The sequence below is a fragment of the Poecile atricapillus genome, chromosome Z (assembly GCF_030490865.1).
Source record: "Poecile atricapillus isolate bPoeAtr1 chromosome Z, bPoeAtr1.hap1, whole genome shotgun sequence".
In the NCBI taxonomy this organism is placed as follows: Eukaryota; Metazoa; Chordata; class Aves; order Passeriformes; family Paridae; genus Poecile; species Poecile atricapillus.
In genome coordinates, this window is record NC_081289.1 from 66313451 (window position 1) to 66339979 (window position 26529).

Consider the following 26529-nt stretch of genomic DNA (forward strand, 5'->3'; position numbering starts at 1 on the left):
TCCCCAGCCCGAGAGCTCAGTGGCTGCGCTGTGTAAGGGGATACTGAGCATCCACAGCCGTGAGGAATTCTCAGTGAGAGGTCAGGGTAACCCCTGGGTATCAGCTGTGTGAGCTCTGCCTTGTTCTGAATACCAGGAATTACAGACCCATGGAACTGGAAAACCAGGAACTGCCACCACACCGGGGGACAGCCCAGCCTCCAGTGCAGGAGGACATCGTGTCCAGTGGCTCTTTGCTGCTCTAATTTAGCAGAGCTGTGACTTCAGCAGCAGGAGAGACACTGATCCTTGTCCTTGCAAAGCTCCCCAGGCCAAACACAGCCCCTGCAGCCCCCAGTTCCACACACAGAGTTTGTGACAAGAGCTCATCTCATCCCTTCCCTCCCACTGCTAAAAATCACCTCCAGCACACGGAAACCTGGCCCCAAACACATTTTATTCTAATTATGGCAATTAGAAAGGGCCTTCCACCAAACACAAGGAGCTTTGTCTGGCCCTTACAGGTGACTCCTGTGCCCAGCAAACTCCAGCTGCTGCAGCCCCTGTGCAGAGGGGGCAGAGGGATTGATGTGAGCTGCAGCTGGATTAACACTCAGTTAATTAACACTGCTGCTGCCTCCCCAGCACCAGCACTGAAACCACAGCAGCATTTCAGTTGTTAGACAATTACATTGGAGATGGAAATAGGCCATTATTTATGGATGATCCTTGGCATGCCAACTGCTTCAGTAGCTGAGTTTCTCACAAAACAGACCACAGTCCAGCAGCAAAGCCGAGCTGTTTTTTAAGTATTAATGATGTGTTCTTCAGAAATCATTAGGGAACTTGCTAACGGTGTTTTTCCAGGGGTTTGTGCTGTAAATGCACAGTCTGGGGTTTGTTTGCATCTTCTGTTCTCCCTGATTCTCAGCTGGAAAATAGCTGGAACTTCTGCATAATCCAGCCAGGCACTCGATGGCATCACCCGCTGCCAGGGGAAGTCCTGGTCTGTTCAAGGCCTTTACAAAAAAAAAAGGTAAAAAGGGTAAAAGTAGGTGTGTGCCTCCATCACGAGCCATGGATTTGCTGTGCCCATATTTCCATACTCATGTTACCTCAAAAGAGCCACAGTTGTTTGTTTTTTTTCTTTATCAACCCAACAGGAGCACAGTGTTGGGTAGGTAAAAGAGCTGGTGTGCTTGAGATGCTGTTTCTAGATGCACTGATCCTGAATGGATGTTTTGGTTTTAATTATTGGGTGTGCATGGCTCCCATTATCCAAAAATGGGCATGGCATTTTGGGGGAGAGATATCCGTGTTTTGTAAAGTTCCAAAATTCTGAAGTGTGGGTTTAGGAAACTGATATGTAAAATTAAGAGAACAATAAATGTACAAAGGGAAAAGGACTTTTAAGTCTTGGATTTTTAAATGCTGCGCAGAGCTGGTCTCTGTGCTCCTCTGTCAGCCTTGATGTTCAGCTCTGGAGCAGAACCAGCTGAATGAAATGGATTATTCTTTCACACTTCCCAAACCATGGTGTGTTATCTCTGTCATTCACTGAGATACAGCAACTCTGAATAAAACTGAGTAATACAATAATAGTAATTCCAGATGGGAGGCCTCAGAGGCCACTGGATGTTTCTGGGCCCCTCTGCCTTACGAGAGGCCAAGAATTAATGCCACATTAATTAAGAAGTAAAGGGGAGGGGGTGAAAAGACCCAAAATCTCTCTGTGATCTCTGTGATCCCAGCCTGGTGTGAGCAGCTGTGGCACTGCCCTGCTCGGGGCTCTCTCTGGGGCTGCCCCAGGCAGGACCAGCCTGTCCGTCTGTCCGGCCGTGTCCGTCTGTCCTGGCCGGAGAGCGGATGCTGCTGCCACATCCCGCTGGCAAGGGCACCCTTGTGCGGGCAAATGCCGCTGATGTAACCCAGCAGGGCAGCATTGGCCCCTGCAGCAGAATTATTTTTGTTGCCCTCACCTCCCTTTGGCCGTCTCAGGTTTCCTGGGCTGCTGTCAGTGCCCAGCCTCCTCCTGCTGCCTTTACTCTCTGGGCTCGCTGCAGGCAGCAGGACGTCCCTACCTCCAGCTCCAAGGTCAGTGCGACTACAAATATATTGCTTTTCCAGCCTCAAACCCTAGCTTTTCAAATGGAAGGGTTATTAAAAGCGGATTGAAGGCACCACAGGGTGGTGGTGTTAATTTGGTTATAATTTATTGACTCGTGTAAGTGCTTGGTGCAGGGAAGTATTTGCCAGCCCCCGCTGTGCAGCTGCTTCAAATAATGGGATCACAGGATTATTAAGGTTTGAAAAAGACCTCTAGGATCATAAAGTCCCGACATTAATGCTGACCCTTAAGTAACAATTTCAGTCAGAGAAAGATAAGACTCTTTGCAGATGTGTGACAAGGTCAGAGAAAATGTCTCCTATTACATGAGTTTTTTGTGGTTTTGATTGTAGCTCTCTGCACTGCGAAGATGAGAGGTTTATACTGCAAAATGGCACCAGATTGGCTCAGAAGGGTGAGCGGTGCCTGCACCTTGGCTGGGCTTTGGCAGGAGAATTTGGGCGTCTGGGTCTCACCTGGTCGGGTCTGACCAGCCAGACCTTCAGCTTCAGAAACCAAAAATCATGGTGGTACCAAGGGGTTGTGGTCTGATCTATGAAGAGTTACCATGTCTTCTCTACTCACACGAATCTGGTCACAGGTTCATAGCTTGGAATTTTATCCTTTTTTTTTTTTTTTTCCTTTTTTTCCCCCCCAAATTAGTAAGTTTTTATAACCATTGGCTGCCCTCTGGGATTACGAGGAGGAAGACCCTGAAATGTGGTTGGTATTCTGGGTTAGAGATGTTCCACGCTGTGATTAAGGCACTGCCAGGATGATGTCTGCACTTGATGCTGTTTCTGCACATTGGAGGCTGTATCTCAGAAAACTCAGATGAGTCAAAGGGGTTTGAGTGATGCTGAGAAACTGAAAAACAAAAAATCGCCAGTATTGCTTTGTGGGGCTGGATGTTTCAATGTGTGTCTTACCCCCCGAGCTGGAGGGTGATGCAGCAAGCCAAGGGAGATGTAAACTGATTTCTGGGTGTCTAAAAATGGCCTCTGAGGCGAGCAGTGACTCATGACAGCCACTGCAGATGTTTCTGAGGCTCCAGAACCTTCCACGGGCGGGCGGGGAAAACTTTCCACTGCCCTCTGTAGGCTTTAGCTCGAGCTAAGGATGGCTTAGAGGAATTACTTCTCAAATCGAAAAGGCCAGGCTCCCTGTCCCTGCACCACGTGAGGGTCCAGCTCAGCGCAGGGATCCTCTGGCTAAAGAGCTTTGTGGGGTAAGACGTGCACACACATCCCCTGTGGTGCTGAACTTTAGCTGTGACTCTGCCATTCCTCCCAAATGTCACTCAGGATCACATGGGGTGGCAATTAATACCACCCATGACACGGCTCAAATATTTAATCTGCCTCTATTTCTAGAAATGTCACTGTAACCCCGGCACTTGCCTGCCCTCCAGGCAAGTATGAAATATTGGATAACCAATACCTCTGTTTAAAAGCATCCAGGGAAAGATGGAGCTGGAAACTTCCCATTTAGAAGAGGTTCAACAAAGTGATGAATTAACAGGAAAAACACTTTTTTATATATATATTTATTTATATATATATTTTATATAATATATATTATATATTATATTATATATTATAATATATAATATATAATATTATATTTTATATTATATATTATATATTATTATATTTATTATTATATATAATATCATAATATTTTTTTATATATATATATTTGTTTTTTGGTTTTTTTTTTTTTTTTTTAAATATGAGAAGGGGTTGTGGAGTTCCTGGGGTTCCAGCTGTGGTCTCAAAGACCCCTCCACCTGCAGAAGTGGCACCTGCAATGCTTTGGGCTGTTCTTCAGCCAGCAGCAGATTTGCTGCAGTGGCTTCTTCCAAGCCTTGGTGCTGGCCTTTGTCCCCACCTTTTGTGCCTGGCAGGTGGCAGAGATGAGAGAATATCTGCATTTAGAGATGTGAGAGCCGAGGTGCAGTCCTGGCAGGGTGGCAGTGTCCTGCAGTGTCACAGAAGGGCTGTGACCTCCAGGACTGTGACCTTTTTGGACACGTGCTGGCTCCCTGGCCATGGCATGTGGGAATTCTGCCCTGGGAAAGGCAGGGCTGGCTTGGATCCACGCTGGCTCGCCCTTCCTGGAGCCCAGGGGGTGAGGATGAGGAGGGTGAAGGAGGAGCCCTGGGCTGGCCCTGGAGACCACCTGCTGCACTCCCACAGGGGGATTCCTGTGGAAATAACCCAAATTGGGATGAACTCCCTCGTGCTGGAGGGAGCCTGGCTCGGGGAGGCTGCTCCTGGTGCAGCAGCTCTTGTGCCTTCCCTGGGTAAGGCTGGGCAGGACTTTGTGACACAGCCCAGCATCGAGCTGTGCCCCATCCCCTGGGCTGGCCAGGGCCACAGAGACATCCTGGCCAGCACTGAGGGACAGCTACAAGGGGAAACCGTACAAGGCAAGTCGTGGGGACATTCTGCCAAGCTCACAGACCCTCAAACACCTGGCAGTACGCTTGAGGAGTAAGAGGAAAACCCAAAGCCAGCCCTGGCTGCAGGTGGAATCACCTGGTGCAGAACATGGGCTGGGACACGAAACCTGAGCCTCCCTCCAGGACAGGAGCAAGGACAGAGGACAGCAGGGCAGCCCAGCCCTCACTGCTGCTGCAACAGCTCACTTTGGGTCACATCTCTGAGCATTTCTTACACAATGTGACAGAATATCTGCATCATTAAGGTGCTGATGGAGGAGCTGCCTCTCAGTGTGCTGACCCATTACATTTTGGAGAAAGAGTTTTATTGCTGCAGAGCATTGTCAGAGTGACACAAGACTGAGATCTTGCACCAGGAAGTCCTGCTAAGAGTCTCAAAAATTAAATTGTTAAGGTTTACACCCAAAAAAGGTGTTGTGTCTAATCACAGAGAAATGAGATTTCTCTTGGACAAATGACACCATAATAATTGTCAATGTGAGTTTAGAGGCAGCTAGTCCTGTCTGAAATAAAGCCAAATTCTCAGGTAGCTTGGGGTGGACTGAAAGAACCTGAAACTTACGGAAGTTAATATTATGGAATTAATGAACCACTTAACACAGATAAAAAATTAGGTAGAAATCAATAAATCATCATCAAGAACCCTCTAAGAACTTTTTGTCAGTGCCTTCAGAATTCCACAGCAGAAGAGAAAACTCCTTTGCCTATGAGGAGATATTCCAGTTTAAAGAGAAAATTAAAGTAATAGCAAAAAAAAAACCTTGCTGGGACTGATAGAGTTGCAAGACAACCCCCATCACAGGCCATTGATTCAAACTGGCAGATGTGCAGGCCAGGAATTAGAGTTTTTTCAGTTTTGTTTTACCTCAGGCTGATTAATCCTTACAATTTATTTCTCTTTCCCAGACCATGCTGTCTCTAGATGGCTTTGAACACAAAACAGATGTTTTCCTTCCAGCACACCTGGGCAGCTCAGGCAAACACTCCATTCCTTCCCAAGGGGTAGAAGCAAGACCCTCACAAAATATTCTGGTCGTGAAGCAGAGTCCATCCCCACTCCCAGCTGCACCAAGACACTCACAAGAAAATGGGTTTTCTATGGTGGGCACAAGGGAAGACACTCAGGAAACTCCTACGGGAGGAAAACCTGCCCTTGCAATTTTTAGGCTGTGCCGTGGTTAAATTACCCTGATGAAAGCGAAATCCTTGCAGTGGAGGCTTAAAGATGGTCTGTGCTGAATCCTGAATCACAGCACAGTAATTCTGGTAAAGTGCTCCTAGGACAAACACACTCCTTTAATCAGAGGTAATGATGGTGCAAACCTACTGCAGAGGCAGGCTGGCAATTTCAGTGGGGAAAGAAGAGCTGAATGTATTAATGGTTTGAGGTCAGACTTGACAAAAAGCTTTGATGAGGATCTTTCCTTAGTCTGGGGCCTTTGCATTCGGACTCTTTCCAAATGAATCTTTTAAGAGGCTTGTTTTGAGGCAATGCAGTACTTAAAAATCATGCAATCTTTTGAAGGGAAAAAATTAGCCTCCCATCCCAGATGACATTTTTTTTCATCAAATAAAGTTTCTCTTTCAATTTGTGCCCTCATTTCATAAGAACTTTTATTTTTGCCCAGCCGTACAGAGTGTTTTTTTTCTGCTCCTGCTGTTCTTGTGGCTCTGCAGCACATTCATACCTGGGACTAGAGCCCACCCGTGTGGCCAAAGCCGAGACTGAGCCCGGAGCCAGAAAGGATCACACTCCTTTATCTCCTCCTAAATTTCATCTTCCCCTAGCCCCTGGAGTTAGGCAGACACAAATGATGGCAATTCCATGCTGCCATCACACCTGCCACCGTAAGAAGAGACATGTAGCTGAGCACTGTGGGTTTTTTTTCTTAAAGAGGGTAAATAAACCCCTGTTTTACTCTGGTTTGTGTTTTTTTAGGTAGACAACCTGCGCAGTCTGTGGTGTCTCCTGAGTGGGAGGCTTCTGGGAGCTGCCAGAGAAGTGTCTGTCAGGTAAAGCAGAGGCTTTTCTGTGACCCAGCAGTGCCAGACTGCCCTGGGACACAAAGGGAAAACGCTTTGCTCTGGGGCATTGCAAGGCTGGTGTGATAAAGCTGTGCTGGGGGGTAAAACCCAGCGAGGCACATCCAGACATGTGGACACGGACAGACAGACACAGAATCCCCCTGCCCTGGCCATCCCTGACAGGCCAGAGTTACCCTGCTGGGCCCAAAATCCTTCCTAAACACACCCTGCAGGGGATTCCTCCACTTTAATCACATGTACAGGTCAGTTTTGTCCTGTAAATGACACAGGGCCCCTCAGCTCCCAAAAATTCCTCGCTGGAAGGGGTGCTGATGAGTGCTGGGGGCTGTTTAAGTCATCATTATCTGCAGTGGGATGGTGATGTGTCTGGTGGTTCTCAGGACAGGTTTTTGACTGCCAGCCAGCTCCTTGCGGTGGTGACACAAACTATAAATACACAGAGCTGTTGTGAAAATACATATGGTGTTTCACAGACATTAAGGTGTGACAACAATAGTTCTGAGCAGATTAGTCATAAGGAAATATTTCCAGAGTGTAGGATGAGGGTGCTATACAGTGAAAAGGCACAAGAACCATCTGCTAAAAACACAGAAACGGAATCATCGGGAAAATCTCCATCAGAAACCTCTGACTTGATGTTTATTTACAGTCAAACACTGCATTTTGGGAGGGAGAAATCCTGCTGCAGTCACAAGAGCCTGTCCTGCAGCTCACCCAAATGAATTCATCGATTCAGGGGGGATCTTTCAGTGAAAAAACACCAAAATTTCTGTCAGTCAGCACCTGTCTCTGGAAGTGACATTATATTAACTGTGTGTTGTGTTTCAAAGGCGCGGAGGAGGCAGAGGGAAAAGATTCTGGTAAAAAATTGCTGAAGCACAATAGAGGACATGAAACTCATGACTCCAAATGGGAATGCTGGGAATTTACCCACTAAAATTTTGCTCACTAAAAATAAAATCAAATGCTTCGAGGAGTTTAGTATAACCTCCAAAAGGATGGTGAAGAGGTTGCAAAAAAAAAAAAAAAAAAAAAAAACAAAACACTCTGGAAGAAGCTTTTGGAAAAGCAACAGAAACAGCAGAGCCTGGAAGAAATGGCACAGTTTTTGGTAAATCTTCCATTCTCATTTCCCAGAGGTGATCTACCAGAACCCAGTCTGAAGAAAAACCTCTGTCAGTTACACAAATTGGATTTTAGATTCATAGAATTGTCCTTTATTTGGACAGTGTCTTGCTAAGGAACTCAGCAATCCTAACCCAAACTTGATTCTTGTAAGGAAAATCATGGGCTGCCTCCTTCAGACTCCCAGAGAAATGCCAGATCCTCAGGCCTCAGACACTGTCCACATTGATCCAGGGTGGATAAATCCACTCCTACATGGGATAAAAGGGACTTTGACATTGCTGGATGCTGATAAACTGCCCAAGGTTAACAATTCCTCTTATGCACCCTTCCGTGACATTGGTCAAATGCATATTGATGAGGATTGCACATAATCAAACATTCCTTGGGGTTTCCATGTCCTGGGAATTCTTTTGCTTGGTTCCAGCCCTGACCCCTGTTCCTAAAGCACACCCTGCAGATGAAATGTGTGGATTTTACATCCTCACAAGGCCCCTGCTCTGTGCTTGGACAGTTCTTGACAGGCTCAGGGGTAAATTCCTCTTTGCATTCCTTCTACCAGTGTTTATTTACCTGCTTCTTTTCAGTGTTATCCTACAGATAAGATACTCCACCAGTGCATTAAATCAACATCAGCTCTTCCACAAAATTATCTGAGTTATTATCACCACTGTCAGCTAGCCACACAAATAAAGGCATTAGCGAGGTCTGCAACAGTTAATGTCATCATACACAGCAGATAGCCTCTACTTGGATATTCTGAGAGAGCCTGAACTGCAATTTTTAAATATAAATATGTATATTGCATGGTTTTATTTTAAAATAGATAAAATTTTACCTATAAATTATTTTATTAACCATTTGTAAATTATATTTATTTATAAAATATAAAATATATAAAATTTAAAAATGTATAACTGTTATATTTTTATATATTTTATTTGTTTTTATATTAATATTTATATTTCATATTAATATTTATGTTTAAATAAAAATAGAAATAAACAGAGATATTTATCACACTAAAATATATAACATACTCAGTGAATGGGTTTTTAGCAAATTATGCTACACCAAAAGCAGTTAAAAACTAATTATGATCTATATTAATAGTAGTATATTATATAGTATATAATATATTAGATTGTATTGTATAGTAGTAATAGGCATCAAATATATATTATATATAAAATATATGTTATATTGTATTATATTGTATTATATTGTATTGTATTATATCACGTTATATCACGTTCTATTCTATTCTATTCTATTCTATTCTATTCTATTCTATTCTATTCTATTCTATTCTATTCTATTCTATTCTATTCTATTCTATTCTATTCTATTCTATTCTACTATATTATATTATATTATACTATATTATATTATACTATACTATACTATATTAATTATACTAAATTATACCAAATTATACCGTATTATACTATATTGTACTATATTATATTATACTAAATTATACTATATTATACTATTTATATTATCCTAAATGATACTATATTATACTATATTATTTATATATATTGTATATGATATCTATGGCCATATATATTAATACATACACATACACAGTAATAATTGATATTGAAATAATTGTTGAAAGCGGATCTATCAGAGTGAGGGCCAGCCAGCAGAGCATTGTTCCTGCAGAGCTGACCCTGGCTGTGCTCCTTGCAGAGAGGAATGGCTGGCACCTTCTGCCGTCTCCTGGCCGGGCGCGCGGCCCCCGCGCTCTTCGCCGCCGCGGGCACGGGGGTGCTGGCCACGGGCTACCTGCTGGGCCAGCACAACGTCAGCGCCGCTGTGCAGGAGAAGAGGAAGCTCTTCCCGCCCAGGTGAGCACACGGCAGCTGGGGAGGGAGTGGTGCCAGCACAGCTGCACACCTGGGCTGGGCTCCGGCATCTCCAGTACCCCCAGGTGTGCTCCAGCCTGCCAGGGATGGGATGGGATGGGATGGGATCCATGGGATGGGATCCACGGGATGGGATCCATGGGATGGGATCCACGGGATGGGATCCATGGGATGGTGATGCCTTGGAGCAGGCACCTACACCAGAGGCCAGACAAGACTGAGAGAATAAAGTGTTTATTTATTAAAGGCCTTCAGTAGCTGCACCTTGGGCAGGCAGGAGCCTCCCAGGGCCTACACCAAGCTGGACAATGGTCATGAGTGTTTCAGACAATTCTAACTTGGGTCCATTCACATACCAGGGTTAATCCTGCAATTACAGCTTCAGCTAATGAAGTCATTTAGCCCCAGTTTGCTCCCCCCAAGTCACTTTTGTTTGTGCTTTTGGGGCCTGAGGCTGTGGGGTGTCCTTGAGCTCTGGGCCCAGAGGGATTGTTGTGTGTGAGCAAAGTGTGAGGACAGTGGCTGACACTCTGCATGCAGCTCAGAGCTGGGCACCAATGCACTGCAGGAGCTGAAACATAAAAAAGCTAAAATCCTGAGGCATCGTGAGACAATATCAGCTCTCAAAAAATGCCCCCAAACCAACCAAAACCAACGCTGCTGAACAACAGCAAACCATATATATGCCTCAGGTTTAGTAGTACATCATTATATTTATATCATTACATTTAACTCATCAACAACCAACAGCTTTGCAGTTCCACCTATTGGACTGCTGATTGTATGGACTCTGCTCCAGCAGAATGTGAAAATATCTCCTCCATGCAAGCAGTAATAATCTCCTGTATTACTGCTGTACTGGAAATACTCCTAATTCTGGTAAAAACTGATGGTTAGAAATTAATTACAGGCCTTTTTCTCTCACTTTGCCAAAGGTAATATGGATCAGGCTCTGACAGACTCATTTTATTATTTAATTTATACAATCCTACCTAAAATACATTCTTAGAGAAATACCACATAAAGCAAACCACGACGAGTACAAGAGAGCAGAGGACTGACAGAGTTGAAAAATCCCTTGCCAAAGCCTCACATCTTTATTTTGCCTGGCTGCACACAGCCTGCTGCCTCCTGCAGACAGCAGTGCCACCAGCCCAAGCCCTGGTGTTCCAGCAGCGGCTGCCAGGGCAGACAGCGCCCACGAAGTCCCTCTGGTGCCCACCAAGCTGTGACAGCACCCGGGGCTGACACCTACAGAGCCCTTCTTCATCCAGACTCCAATCTGTGTCCAGCTGCACAAACCAGAGCTGGGGCTCTCCCCTGCCTGTCTGAGATGTCTCAGTGGGGTCAGTGCCCGTTTGGGTCCCTTTGGCCCCATTTCCCTGCTGGCCCTGAGCACAGCCCAAAGCGCAGCGCAACGTGGGCTGTGCTCAGCACCAGAACCTTCCCTCCCTCCTGAAGGGCAGCGCAGCACACAGCCCAAGGGGAATTACACTTTTATCTTCCCACAGAGTGGGGGATGGCTGTCCAGGGCACACAGTAATGCCTCGGGTTCCTCTCCCCACAGTGCTGACTACCCCGACCTGCGCAAGCACAACAACTGCATGGCCGAGTGCCTGACCCCGGGCATCTACTCCCGCCTCCGGGACAAGATGACCCCCAACGGCTACACCCTGGACCAGTGCATCCAGACCGGGGTGGACAACCCCGGCCACCCCTTCATCAAGACGGTGGGCATGGTGGCCGGGGACGAGGAGTCCTATGAGGTGAGAGGACACAGGGGACCGGCTGGGTCTGTGCTCGTGGTGCTCCCATCAGGTGGAAACAGATTCCCAGCAGGGAGCATGTTCCTCAGACAAGTTGTGTCCCAGAGGGTACTATGACTTTTTAATCTGTTTTTCTCTGATTCTGCTGCCCTTCTGCAATTCTCTTCACACCTGGATTTCTCAGCTTCTCTGAGCTGAGCTCCTTTGGGATCCTCCCTCATGGGGAGTCCTGCTTATCTCAGTTCTCTGGGTTTGAAGAAAACTCTCAGCCTTGTTAGAATCTTGTTTCTCGTGTTTATTAGGATGTTACTACAAAACCTGGCAGGCTTTTCTAGACTTTCACTCCAGTTCAATTCATCCTGCTCTTTTTGGCTCACTTTGGCTTTGCAAGCACAAAATGGCCCCGAACTGTGCAGCCTTTTTATCTTTATACTTATTCTTATCCAATTAACAATAGACACACATATTATTTTTCTTAATGACCCAATGACCCAACACCTGTGTGCTGCACTGTGACATTTTCTGTCCAATCACCTCCTATTACCTAAAAACTTCTAGGACAAGAAAACGAAGAAGAAAGAAGGAAAAGAGACACCACTCTAAATCTCCCATTTTGTCTTCTGCTCTCTAAACTGGTTTAAACTCTAACTTTTTCACCCAGTGACTTAAGAAAACTCTTTAATCTACACACACTTTTAGCTTTTCTAACTTTGACAGTTGTTTTCATGAAAGCATGCCCATAAAGTTCATGTTCTATGAAATTCAGAGTTTTTCTGGATCTCAGTGCCAGGCACCAGAGACAAGGGCACACACTCTGTGTCTCAGACTCCAGCAGGGTACATTGGGGGCAGGCTGGTGTTCTCCCTGCTTCTCCAGGTTAGGAAAAGCAGGAAGAGGTGGCATTGCCACAGGTGTCCCCTGTGCTGCAGGGGCAGGTAATGAAATGTACCCGCTTGGCAGCAGCTGGTACCCGCCTCCAGCAGTGCCCTCCTGCCTGCAACCAAACCCAATTCGTGGAAAAATGATCCCACTCCGAGACACACCAAGTCAGCCTAATGTGGAAATCACATTGTGAGGCAGCAGAGGCAGAAATATCTCCTGGGCAGTGCCAGACATCACTGAGACACAGCCTTTGGACCATGAGGAAAGCTGAAGACAAACAGCATTAGGGTGAACAGATCATTTAGCTCTGCAGGGAGAAGAGGAAAACAAAAGAAAGACCTCAGAGCTGTTGACCCTGAGGTGTGCTTGGTGCAGTGGTGCCTGTTCCTCCCCAGGGTGTCCCAGGGAGGGTGGGCTGGCACACCTGCCACGCCTGGCTCGGGTTTGGTGTGCCTGTGCAGATGTGCAGCACACCTGAGCCAGGTGGCTCTAACCAGGACAGGGAGCACAGCAGGGAGGACTCAGGGTGCTCCTGAATGGCCAAGAACCACGGGCTGGGGGGCTCTGGGGGTCTGTTCTGGTCAGCAATACACCCCAAAGCCCAGCTTCTGCCTGGAGCTGCTGTGGGGACGTGTCTCTGTGGTGCTGCAGACTCTCTCTAGACTCTCCTGACCCCACAGGTGTTTGCTGAGATTTTTGACCCTGTCATTAAGGCCAGACATAATGGCTACGACCCACGGACAATGAGGCATCACACGGACCTGGATGCGTCCAAGGTAGGACTGAAACAGAGCAATGACACCAGAAAGGCTCTGAGCTGCTTATTCCAGTGATGATGCTGTAAGCACCAGTACTTTCATTTCCCTTGGTCCAACTGGGAAGACCTAATTTTTTTTTATGTTTAAGGAAAATGGTGTGGCAGTCGTGGCCCTGTCAGCTGCACCCCTTGTTCTCAGCAGGGAATCAGCCCCAGCTGTACCAAACATTAGGGACACAGCCTCAGTGGGCACCGTGGGTCTGCTCATGAGCTTACAGGTCACAGACCCATCAGAAAATGGGTTGGGCTGGGCTGTCAGGGATCCTAAAGCCCATCTCATTCCCACACCCATCCTACAGTTAGATGACCTCACATATTTATTCTGAGCTCCTTAACCACAATCTCCCTTCAGATATTTGCAGTGTTTGCACAATTCACTAATTTGCAGATGTCAGCAGTCTAGGGCAGTCTGCTGATGCTACTTTGAGCTTGGTACTTCTCTTTTTATAGTTTTCATTTCTCTGCTTACGCTATCTGGGAGATACATTTTGCGATATCAAACATATCTTAAAGTTCACCTTGCTGAAGCCCGCTTGCACCTCCTGAAAGCCTTGCTTCTCCTTTTACACATTTTATCATAGCTAAAAGCAGTTTAAAACCTGTGGAAGCAGTAAAATCAGGGACAGAGGACTCTCTAAGTATTTCAGATTAGGGAGGATATGTTTATTACAGCTGGGTGGAACATGGAGTCCTCTCCCCAGGTCGTGTGCGTCTCCCACTGCCCCTTATTCTCTATTTATTTATAAAGTATTACATAGGGATAGGATTACACAGGACAGCTATACATATTCATTGCCTGACTCCGCCTGCTCTCATTTCGTATGGTAATGAGCTCCACGCCCCTCTGGGCATGCTCAGTCCTTCTTTTGAAATGGGTCTGGGGTCCTTTTAATGAAATCTTCCTCTTCCTTGGGCTGGAACTTTCCCCCTGTGTGCTGCTGGCAGCTCTCCTGGTCCTCTTGGACACAGTTCAGGTCCCTCACCTGCAGGTGCAGACACGGCTCCTTCCTTTCCACGAGGCTCCTTGGCTCTTGTCTCCTCCTACAAACGCAACTTAGCACCAGTAAATGACACATGGTTTTATTCTAATTAAGCTTTAAGACAAGAGGAGTGATTTATGTACCCTGGTCTATTTTATATAGATATTTCTCCTTGGTCTACTCATTTCACCTTGGCTTTTGTTGACTATGTATTCCTTCTAAAAGCAAGAGGTGTATAGCCTAACCACACCTAGTAATCATTAAGCACTTACATTGCTCTTTTCTTAGATTCTTTTATTATTTTTTTTGCACTTTGAATTTCCTTATGTTATTATTTATATATAATAGATATATATATATAAAATATATAATATAAATTTTATAATCTATAAAATATATATTTATATATTATATATAATTTGATTTATTATATAAAATAAATAAATATTTTTTCACTAAGAATTTTCTTAAGTTATTATTTACATATAATAAATATATATAAAATATACAATATATATTTTATATATAATATATATTTATATATAATTATATTGATTGTATATAAATTATAATAAATAATCTTTTTTCACTTCGAATTTCCTTAAGTTATTATTTATCTATAATAAATATATTTATAAAATATACTTATAAAATATATTTTATAATATATAAATATATATTTATATATATTATATAATTATATTTACTATATATATAAATATTTATAAATATATAATAAATAAGTTTTCTCACTTCGAGTTTCCTTAAGTTACTATTTATATATAATAATTATATATAAAATGTATATAATTTATATTTTATAATATATAATTATATATAATTATATATTATTATAATTATAAGATATATAAATAAATAAATAAATAAATAAATAAATAAATTAAATATAACTAACTAAATAAATAAATGTGTATCTATATCTGTGTATATATATATATATACACACACCCACACACATATAAATTATTTCTTATTCCAGTTAAAATCTTAATTTCTTAACTCGCCACCCCAAGCGGCTGCCAGCGGCGGCGGCGGCGGCGGCGCGGTGACTAAGAGCAGGTGCGGTGTTTAATTTGGACTTTAAGCGAGGTTTAACCTCCCGCAGATCACGCACGGGCAGTTCGACGAGCGCTATGTGCTGTCGTCGCGGGTGCGCACCGGGCGCAGCATCCGCGGGCTGAGCCTGCCGCCCGCCTGCAGCCGCGCCGAGCGCAGGGAGGTGGAGAGCGTGGTGGTCACCGCGCTCTCCGGCCTGCGGGGAGACCTGTCCGGCAAGTACTACAGCCTGACCAGCATGACCGAGCGGGAGCAGCAGCAGCTCATCGATGTAAGTCCTGTTGGCTATTTCAGGTTCATCCCCGCCGCCCCCGGGGCTTCCCTGCGGAGCCCAGCACCACCACCCTGCGCTCCTGGTGCCTGGAGAGGCTCCAGGGGCAGGGGCTGGGCAGGGTTAAAGGAATAAAGCAGGGATTCATTAAAAGCCCTTCCAAGGATGCACCTTGGGCACTGCAAGAGCCCGGCCCTGGCTCCAGCCAAGGTGGCTCAGGAGTTTCACCCTTGGATCGCTTTGGTCCATCCCCAGCTCGGGGTGAATTGTGCAATTGCAGCTGCAGGGGATGCAGTCCCATCCTCCCAGCTCGCTCTCCTCAGCTCGGGGCTGCTTGTGCTTTTTGGGCCCAAAGCTGCAGCGCTGCCCTTGGTTGTGGGGCTGGGAAAGGATTGTTGTGTGTGCCTGAGCTGTGAGGAGAGCTTGCTGTCACTGTGTGTGGAGTTCAGAGTCACACACCAGGGCAGAACCTCGAAACAGTGAAAGCCAAAGCTTCAGGCATTATGTCAATACTTCTAATGGCAAAGCCAGCCACCCAGGGTCTGTATTTCTGATAAGTACATCACTGTGCAGGTCTGTGGCAGGGATTTATATTCCAGAGAGTGGGGCCTGTGTCAAATCAAACACTCGAGGCTGCTGCCACCTCTCTGGACAGGTAATGAGACAAATTCAGGACCTTTCCTTGAGCAAGGATTGATAGTTTCTATATCAATAACCATTCCAACTAAAAGTATTACACTGAGATAGATACTACATGGTGTCTGTATTCTGCACTGTAGGGGCTGGAGGCATTGCCTGTGATTTCTCTATGTCAAAATGACACTAATTCTGATTTCCCAAAATTTGGCTGTAACTTCATAGGTGAACACTACACAAATTCTAATTTCCTACAAGTGGCCGTGGCTTAATGCACCCAGGTGACTTTTTCCCAGTCCTGTCATTGTGTTTAAGGAATTGAAGGGTCAGGCCCATAAGAAGAGTTCTCATTGTCACACAGATGGAAACACAAGGATTTCCACCACGGACTTTGTCACAGCATGTGACATGTCAAACAAAGCTTGAATGTGCATTTTAACTATCCAAAGGAATGGCTGTACACTCAGCTATATTCATCATAGAATATATTGACATTATTGCATAACACCAACCAAAGGGGAGCTAGGAATAAGGTAACTATTTATAACCCTGGAACCAGCTGTCTGGATTAACCAGGAGTTAAGAATTGATGTAAGGTCAGTAACTTTTTTTAATTGAATGTCCCTGGTAATATGTTTATTGACAGGACGTTGATGACCTGCTGCAGGTTTCATTTTCAGCAGGAGACGGCTCCTCAGGAAGCAGAGGTTGAAACAGGAGTGTGGAGAATGTAATTCCTTCACAGTTTAAGGGAACCTTCCTGTGGGAAGAGGAACAGGCTTCATTGGTTCAGCATTTTATCTCATTTAGTTTGGTTTCATGATTGATAACGCAAATTTAGAGAGATCAGAAACTGATGTTGTAACCTGAGATGCATTCCTTACCCACAGCACAGCTCACCCCCTCCAGCACTCTGGGACCTGGCACCTCTGTGGGATCAGGCTTCCTGACAGCTTTTAAAAGCTGCCATTTGAGCCCTGTAAGATCAAAGTTTACTTCTATGAAATAAATCAGTGCTACTTGAATTGCACTCAGCACAGAAGGCATTTGGTGTTTTGGAGATTTGGGCCATATGCTCATGAAGAAAACTAACAGCTGTTTTCTGGCAAAAAGCAGAATTTTTGTTTCAAGCAAAGTGTCAAGAGGAGCAGGCTGAGGGAGGAAATTTTGTGTCCCTTTGAAGAACAAAGGGAATTCGACCCCTTTTCTTCCTGCATAGTTGGAGTTCTGGCTGCACCGTGTCCATTACAAAGCATTCAAAGATGAAAACCTAAGTGAAATGAAGAATATAATAATTACAATTACACTTTTCATTAAGGGAAAAAAGCCACATCAATGTGTCTGCCACGTCACATGCCTTCTGGATAAATTGCCTCACTATTTCTAGTTAAGCCCTAGGTTTAAAAATAAATAAAAATAAGTAAAACCAACAGCATTGCCAGCAAAAGCCCCCCAACATTTGATATGGCAGTGTTCAAGGAACTAAGAAATACCAGTTTTTAGCACACATGTGAAAATCAATAATAAAATAATTATTTTCTTCGGGGGGGAAAAAAACCCAAAACAATTACTTTTTAAAAATCTAAAGTATTAGGCATGGGGAAGTTGGTGGCACAGCAAGAGCTACATTTATTAAGTCACAAATAGCATCTCTGTTAAGGAACATAACAAGCCTGTGATTCTAAAAGGTTGAAATTAGCACTGATTTAATTCCTACCTTGAGTTCTGGTCAGAATAAGTATCTCAATCTCCATGCTGGAGAAGTATCTTTCCAGACATAGAAGTTTTTGTTGTTTGATTTTTGTTTTGCTTTGTTTTGTTTTTTTTTTTCAATCTTTATGAACTCATTGTCCTCTCCTCTGCTGAAATGTGTCTGAATGCAGAGAAGATCTCTGGAGCCAGGTCCTCCAGAGCATCCTTTGGTGTGTCCATGTGGATTTAGGTCCCACCTCCCATCCCTCCCTACATTTGAAAAATGTTTTGGGCAAAACATGTCAGCAAGAATCTGCATGACTGAGGAAAATCACCTTGAAGAGATTTTAGTTTCCAGGCAGAGGAGCCGGGTTCCCAGGCTGTACTGTGTGATTTGCTTCTGCTTCCACTGCCTTCACAAGAGGGGTTCTGGACAGTGTTAGAGTTCTTCCGGGATAACCTGGAGTTCTGTTTTGTTTTCTCTGTCTCGCTCTGGCCCTGTCTGTGTGCCCAGGATCACTTTCTCTTTGACAAGCCCGTGTCCCCTTTGCTAACATGTGCTGGGATGGCCCGTGACTGGCCGGACGCCAGAGGAATCTGGTATGTTGTGTGACCTGCAGAGTCCTGTGTCCTGCCTAAAGATCGTCTTACAAACCTCCCTGCTCGTCCTAACCCTGCACAGCTCCGGCCCTGCACTCACAGCATGCACAGTTTGCCCTAAAAAGAGAAATGTTTCAGTTCCCGGGGCTGAGAACGACCCTTTCCTCCCAAATGAGTGGGATGGAAAGGAGACAGGGAATTCCTGCTCTGTTCTAGGTCTGCTTCTCCTGTCACAACACGCTTGGTATTGCACCCAAATACAGTATCTGCTGTGGAGATGAAGGGTAACAGCTCTGAGATGGGTGCCCAAACCATCAGCAGAGGATGCAAACCCATCTGCATCCATCCTGCTGCACTTGTGGGCATTGCCAGGTGCTCTGACTCCAAAAAGCATCTGAGGAGTCACCTGGTGTGACACCTGATCACCCACAAAACCCAGCTGGGAAACTGTGAGGCTTTTTTCATTTCAACAAGATTCCTATTAGATTCAACAGGGTCCAGATCCTTTGGTCCCCATCGAAGTCTGGGGAAGAGGAAAAGGACAAAGCTTGAGGCACCTCATTCCTTGTCTCCACAAACAAACAGAAGTGCCAACAGCATAGGTACTATCCAGGGTTTTCCTGAATAAAACAGACCTGGGTTTTGGCTTCTTTTGCATGTGAAATATCAGGGAAAATGGAATAAAAAAAAAATTAGTGTGATTGGAAAGTACTTCTGAAAGCCACATCTTGAAAATCTGCCTTGTCTCCTGAAAAAAATTGCTGTCAAAAAGGGACATTTTGCACAAATTGCAGATCATGGAAATAATTTTGCTTTTGGTGGTTTCCATCCTGTCCATGTTACGGGCTGCAGGACCATTTCCACCACCAGCACAGCCAGCAGCGGCACAGTTTAAGTGTGAAAGTGATGGGGACACTTGTTTAACTAAAAGGGGGAGCTGAGTTAGGCCAAACCCAGACTATTTATAAAACCCTCCCTCAGCATTTGTGCGTGACTGAGGAGGAGGTGGCTGGACCTGGCCTGACCCCAGCCTCAGGGCACAGGATGTTTACACCTGCTCACTGCAAAAAGAAAAGGAGACGTGGCAAAAGCCCAGCTGAAAGTCAGGATCTCAGTGATCTTGAACTTTCACTTTCATGTGCCTTAAACCTGGTGATATTTCACTGCTGGCACAAACGGGTCTGATCCCATCAATCACCTCCTACGTGCTGGAGGAAGGCAGTAGTAGGAGACTGGCCAAGCAGAGAAAAAGCCAGGGAAAGTGACCCAGCCCTGACTGCCTGCTTGAGGCAGGAGTGGGTCTGCAGGGGTTGTGTCCTTTCTGGCAGAGCAGTGTCACTGAGGGATCCCAGACACATCCCTGGAGGGATGCAGACATTGAAAGCAGGGGAAGACAAAATGAAATAAGCACACATGACTTGGCTCCCAGCAGCACGTAGGGGTTTGGGTCTTGTGAGAGCAGCAGAGCCCTTCCCTGAGGACAGAGGGTGCAGAGCTTGGCTTTTCCCTTGGCTGTGTCCACAGCTGTGCTCCTGATGGAGGAGCAGACGTTTTCCTTGCCCAGCAGCACAGCAGCATGGTGTGAGCAGAAAGCTCTCCTCACACTGTGCCCAAGAGATGCTGCAATGCCACAGGCGTGAGGGATCCAGTGTGCAAACAGCTGCAATCCCTCTCTCCAGACAACAGCTTGATTATGACATGTTTAACATTTCTGCTGCTTGGAAAGACTCTGATAAAACTAAGGACACTGAGAATTATTTCTCAGGGCTTGCCTTCTTAAAGGTATTATTATTTTTTTTCCTCCCCTCTTGACTAGGCACAACAATGAGAAGACATTTCTCATTTGGATTAATGAAGAGGACCACACCAGGGTGATCTCCATGGAGAAGGGCGGCAACATGAAACGTGTCTTTGAAAGATTCTGCCGTGGATTAAAAGAGGTAGAGTGTCCATGAGTTTATTACTCCTGTTTGTTCACTGCTGTCAGCCCTGCTTACGGTGGTTCACACTCAGCTGACATCTCTAGGAGCAATGAAACAAAGTCACATCAGGCTACAACCCACATCAACACAGGTGAAGCAGGAAACATGGGCAGATTGCTAGCTGAGTTGTAGGGGAAAATAAATTAATATCCCTTTTCTTTTTTCCCCCCTCTTTTTTTGTGCCTGAAGACTGTGGGAAATCGTAAATGAATAATTTTATTTGGATTGTTTGATTTGCTTGATTGAAGGCTTCATTTGGCTCACCCTCCTCATTTCTGAGGCTGGCAGCAGAGTGGAGGCTGCTGAGGTTGTGCACAGGACTCAGAGTTTAGGACACACAATTTTGGGGAGATATGGGGGTTTCTGATTAAAATACTGACAACTCAGAGTCAGGGCTCCTGGTCTGGCTTGGTCTGGCTAATCACAGTGATAAGAAAGGCTTCCTGGGAGAGGGTGTGGTTTGAAACAGTTTCACCCAGACAATCCAGGTATGGCTCAGGTTGGGTGTGTGCCCAGTGCAGCCCTCTGACCTGATCTGGCACAAAAAATGTCGAGTCACCAGAGAAACAGAATATTACTGCGTCCCACAGGTAATATCAAGGAACCCTGGAATGGTCTGGGTTAGGGTTTGCAGTGGGTTTTGGGGCACAGAAAAACAAAGCCATCTGATTTGTGCTGTGTTGGCATCAAGGTGGCCACTGAGAGCTTCCAGGGTGGGTTTCCAGGCACACCTGAGATGGAGCAGTGCACAGGCCCCACCAGATGTTGCAGATGTTGCTCCCAGCTTTGCCTCTGCTGTTTAGCTGAGCTCATGGCAGCCTGTGGATGTGGAAAGTGGTGGGGCAGCTTTGGGAGCTGTGCCCCCGGTGTCTGGGGCAGCAAACTGGGTCTAGTTTCCCACCATCAGTTGTGTTATCCTCACAAAATACAGAAGCAATCCTAGGAGAGTCATTTATTCCGTATCCTTCTGCAGACCTGAAGTATTCAGCTGTATTTGTAGGAGTCCTGTGAGCTGGTTTATGTATCCAGTTCTCCTCAGGGGAAGATGAGAACTGAACTGAAACTGTTTTGGGTTTGCACAAGCATAGATGAGTGAACAGGTTATTTAAAGGACAATAGACCCTTGTGATTTTCCTGCAGGTAATTATTTCACTCTCCTGTCAATTCTGGTCAGAGACTTACTAATGAGAAATCTTATCTACAACCTGTGTTGTCTCCTTATAATGGAAGTGTGGCATTTATAATATATATGTATATATAAATGTGTATAATTTAGAGGCCAAACATCTTCTCCAGGGAGCCATGACATCAGCTAGAAAGCTACACAAAAGTCAGGTTCAGCCCCTTCTGTTTGCTTCGTGGTGTTTGAGTCCTTTGGGGTCCTGTGTTGCAAACTCGCTTCAAAATTCTGGAGTTGTAAACAAATGGCAAAAGCCACAACTCTTAGGTGGAGATGTGGCTCCAAGGGCCAAGGCTTTACCAAAACACCACAACAGGGAGTTTTCTGATGAAGTGACCATGAGTCTGCAAGATTGTGGTCGTGAGAGGCTGGTGAATAAACCCTTGTGGCACCTGAGGAGTGCAAACATTTGTGTCACACCTAGACCAGACTGCACCCAGGTGTAAATCCCTGCTGCTCCATGGGTAACTTCAGACAAGACACTTGTGGATGCTGCCCTTTCTGTTTGTCTCCACCACAGGTGGAAAGGCTGATCAAGGAGCGGGGCTGGGAGTTCATGTGGAACGAGCGTCTGGGGTACGTGCTGACCTGTCCCTCCAACCTGGGCACGGGGCTGCGCGCAGGAGTCCACGTCAGGCTGCCCAGGCTCAGCAAGGTACACGGCGTGTAAACCTCACCTAAGGCTCACCAGCCAGCTCTCCCGGGGTGTGAGGGAGCACAGGAGAAATGGCATGTTAGCAGGGTGTGTGTAACGAGGGATAGTGCATGCAAAACCAGCGCGGGAAGCAGCAAAGATGGGCTGTAATCGAAGGAGTGAGAAAACTCTCCCCCTGCTGCTGTAAGGATCACAGCTCTGCTGTGACTCTGCTCAGCACACCAGGAGAAAGGCAGTAAGCTCAAAGCTGTTCCTCCTGACAGGACCCCAGGTTCTCCAAGATCCTGGAGAACCTGCGCCTGCAGAAGCGTGGCACCGGCGGGGTGGACACGGCGGCTGTGGCCGACATCTACGACATCTCCAACCTGGACCGCCTCGGCCGCTCAGAGGTGAACTGCTCATCTTGGCATATCTGTCCCTGTTCTCCCCTTGCTTTTTAGCTGAGATCTGCACTGGCATGGGTCAGTCTCCCTCTGCTGACCTCAGTGGATCCGTGGCAGTTTTTACTCCTGGTGAATCTGGTGGCAGTGCTCACTGAAAGGAAAACTGTTAATGTGCATGAGGTGCTGGATAAATGCCCCTGTTGGCAAAAACCCAGCCCTGAGCAAGCTGCACAAATACAGCCATGTCACGAGGGTCTCTGTGAGGGTGTGCAGGTGCTGGAAGGAAGCAGCCATGGAGTCCTAACCCAACCTGGGACTCAGGCACTAAAGCAAGGCTTGGTGAAGGGCGCTGTGCTCTTTTCTGTAGCACATCACACATTTTCTCCATGGTTACACAGGGCTGCCACTCCACAGTGGCCGAGGAGTTGGGGCTGTTTCACCTGTCCTGTGTGGCTCTCAGCAGAGCACACAAGAGAGCTGTGTTTAAATCAGAGCTTGAAACCAGGGCAAAGATTTAATAGTGTGCCCTGAGCCTTCCCTGTAGGGCACAGACTGCAGCGAGGTGGGTGCTGCGAAGATGTCTCACTCCCTTTCAGGGAGAAGGAAATTGTTGTGCCAGAGCATGGAAATGACCCTGCAGCCTGGAGCAGCTCGGGTCCCACCCCTCACTGCAGCCTCATGTTTAATATTTTACAAGGCAGAGGTGTTCTAAGAGCAGAGCTGGTGAGGATGGGGAGCAACAGCCGTGCCCAGGAGCTGCAGCCTCCTCCCACAGCTCGGACTGAGCCGAGCCCCGAGGCTGTGGCAGGTTGGATATGGGTGCAGTCCTGGTGTTGCAGCCCCAGACCTGGGGCCAGACTCATTCTAGGTCGGTTTTCAAAGCAGAAATATAACCTGGGATAATGCACCGGGGTGACAACAGCATTCACCCAGCCCACAGTGCCCTCCTGCCACGGGGACAGCCCAGCCAGGGTGACCTGTGCTTTCTGATCCACACCTGCCTTTCCATGTCCCCACAGCCATGGACAGATGTCTGGAAACTGTAAATATTGAAGCTGGATGTAGGCACCTGTGTTCCTTTGGATCTAGAATGAAATAAGTAACAGGGAACAAAATAAATAAGAGTGAAATACTATCAAGCTATATCAAGTATTATTTGCCAAAACAGCCTGTGACAAAGACATCTATTAACAGACATCATCATGTGTGTTTTACATTAAAGTAACATTAATAATAATAAAGGGATTACACAGCATGATTAATTGAGTCCTGCTGACAGACAGCCTAAGCCCACAAATTTTTGCTCATACAAAGAGTTACACTGAAGTCAGTGGTGCCTCCTACAGCAAGGATCCAAAGGATTAAGGCAAGAGATAAGACACAAGCCCTGTCTTGGAGATTCTGAAATCTAAATAACACAAGACATACTCAAGGGGATAAAAAAACTTTTATTATAGGATAAATTTTTTTCCAGTACATAATTAAATAAATTCCATTATATGGTAAACGTGTTTGCAGAGCTGAATTATGTTCCCACAGGTGCAAGATAAAACTGTTTGCATTTTTGCTCTGTTTCAGTTACTGGTCAATACAAACTTAATATGAAATTTGTTTTCTTATGGAGGCTGCAAATTCAGACCTCTAAATTCCCAACACAGCTAGTCTGTAAAAAGACAACAAACTACCAAAATGCTTTGTAGTAAAAACAAATCCCTTGAAAAAGAGCAACTGTCACAATAAAGAGACAATGGGATTTAGTCTTTGCATTTGATTTTAACAAGCCAGTTAAAAGGTTAAATTAAAGGTTGCTAATGAACCATTTCATGGAGATTAAGAAATATCAGCTTCATCTTGCTGCCTCACAGTGTCACAGGGTCTGTGGTCCTCACATGTCACCTGTCTGCTGGGGACAGGCCCCTTGTGTTCTCCAGCAATTGTGAAACAGGTTATTACCACCACCCCCTGCTATACAGAATTATGAGTTTGGGTGCTGCTCTGGGCCTGGGGCGAATCCCACCCTGGGCACTGATGCCTTGGAGTGGCTGCCTGGAACAGAGCCTAGACAAGGTAAAGAGAGAATAAACTGCACATTTATTAAAGACCTTCAATAGATGTACCTTGGGTTGTCAGAAACCTTTGGGGGGCTACACCCAAGATGGACAGTGGTCACGAGCTTTTCATACAGATAGAAGTTTGTTCCATTAGCATATCAGGGTTAATTCTCCAATTACAGCTTCAGGTAATGAGGTCATTTTCCCCCCCTCAATTTGCTGTTGCTTACATCTCTCGGGGCCCGAGCCAGTGAGGTGTCCTTGAGTTTCAGGCCTAGAGGGGATTTGCTGTGTCTGAATAAAAGGGGAGATCAGCAGCTGACAGAGCATGGAGTTTTAGGGTTACACACTGAAGCAGCACAGGATCTGAAAAATATAAAAGCTAAATCCTGAGGCATCAACTCAAAATCTGGGAACAAAGGAATGCTGGGTGCTGCAGAGCAGCGTGAGTCCCGAGCTGTGTGCACAGGACACACCTGTGGAGCACCTGCACGCTCTCAGGGGTCATGTTTGAAACAGGTCCCCCAGCTCCCTCAACACTTCATATAAGGACTTTTGCCTGGTTGGTTTGTTCCTGTGGGAGCACAGTTTGGTGGACGTTAAAGGACTTAATTGAAGGTTTCTGCTGCTGGTGGTTCAAACTTGGGGCAAACAGAAGGGAATTACTGTGGCTTTGCACAGCCACTACTCCCTGTGCCAGAGGAGGTGTGATGTCTGTGACCCTCCTCACTGACAGCTCTGCTGTTGTCACAGCACAGCTTCCCACTCTTCTATTGACAGATGTGCTAAACCTTCTGTTACTACAATTTTCTTGTTGTTGTTGTTGTAGGTGGAGCTAGTCCAGATTGTCATCGACGGGGTCAATTACCTCGTGGACTGCGAGAAGAAACTGGAAAGAGGTCAAGACATCAAGGTGCCACCCCCCCTGCCCCAGTTTGGCAGGAGATGAAGCTGCTGCTGGTGGCTGCAGCTGAGGGTAAACGTGGCTGCCGTTCTGATGGAAAGGCACCCCTGTACATCTCTGTATAAATACATTGTGTAATAAAACACTACCTGACACCTGAGGTCTCCTCCATGCCTGGCTGCACTGGCACAGACTGGCCTGGGTGCAGCTTTACTGGGGAGTGCTCTTTTTGGGGGCACTGCTGCCCTTTCCTGGTTGGTGATAAGAGAAGTGCCACTTCAGCTGTGCAAAAGGCACAAATCTCTAATTCTGTGCAGCACTTGCACTTCTGGACCTATTTACAACATCTCCTATAAGCACCCTGCTCATTTCTGCCCTTTTGGGCTGCAGCAGACTGGCCCAAAAACCAGCAAGCAGATGAGTTTGCTGATGTTCTGCATCCCAGCCAAACCAGCACAGCCTGCTCCAGCCCCCTCCTGCACCTCTCAGCTTCAAAGGCAGCGGGGTCTGGCTCAGCTGCCACTCCCCAGAGTGCCTGAGGATGTGCTGCCACTCACATCTCCGTGCTCACCATGGTCCCATGTGCTCAGCAGCACAGTGGAAAGGAAAAAAACCAGCGAGTGCTCAAAGTCCCACTGATTGCTTCTTTTTTGCACATATGGAAACAGGGCCAGAACACCATTCCTCAGGAAGGTCTCTGGGTGAGTCATATCTGCAGAGCTGTGGCTGGATAGCTGGTCCAGAGCTGGCTGCAGTCTTTAAAAGTCACAATTGGAAGCTAATTGAGAGCTAGATGGTGAATTAGCTGCTGTTGAAAATCAGCAGCATGGTGTGCTGGCTCAGAAGGGAAGCTTCTGAGTGTAAAGCAGGCTGAGCTTCCATGTGATTGCTGTTACTGCCTCATCTATGCTGGGCACATTCCCTAGCATTTTGCTGCTGGCTTTCCAAATGATGGTTAATAATAGTAATTCTGGGGGAGGGAAACAGACTTTTGCTGATTTTACATAGAAACAAAACTGGAAAGGCTTCAGTGTCGGCTCTCCAAAACTCTCAGCTCA

At 45.9% G+C, this 26529-nt stretch overlaps 1 protein-coding gene across 1 annotated transcript; it reads left to right on the forward strand.

Annotated features, from left to right (window-relative positions):
• The first annotated feature begins 1943 nt into the window (after nucleotides 1-1943).
• CKMT2 (creatine kinase, mitochondrial 2) lies at nucleotides 1944-25631 on the forward strand. Its single transcript, XM_058865211.1, has 11 exons — nucleotides 1944-2073; nucleotides 6490-6563; nucleotides 9420-9577; nucleotides 11163-11361; nucleotides 12924-13019; nucleotides 15167-15388; nucleotides 18231-18316; nucleotides 20133-20256; nucleotides 21999-22133; nucleotides 22397-22522; nucleotides 25397-25631. Exons 3-11 carry the CDS (start codon nucleotides 9426-9428, stop codon nucleotides 25514-25516), a joined length of 1260 nt encoding a protein of 419 aa, XP_058721194.1. The 5' UTR covers nucleotides 1944-2073; nucleotides 6490-6563; nucleotides 9420-9425; the 3' UTR covers nucleotides 25517-25631.
• Nucleotides 25632-26529: the final 898 nt, after the last annotated feature.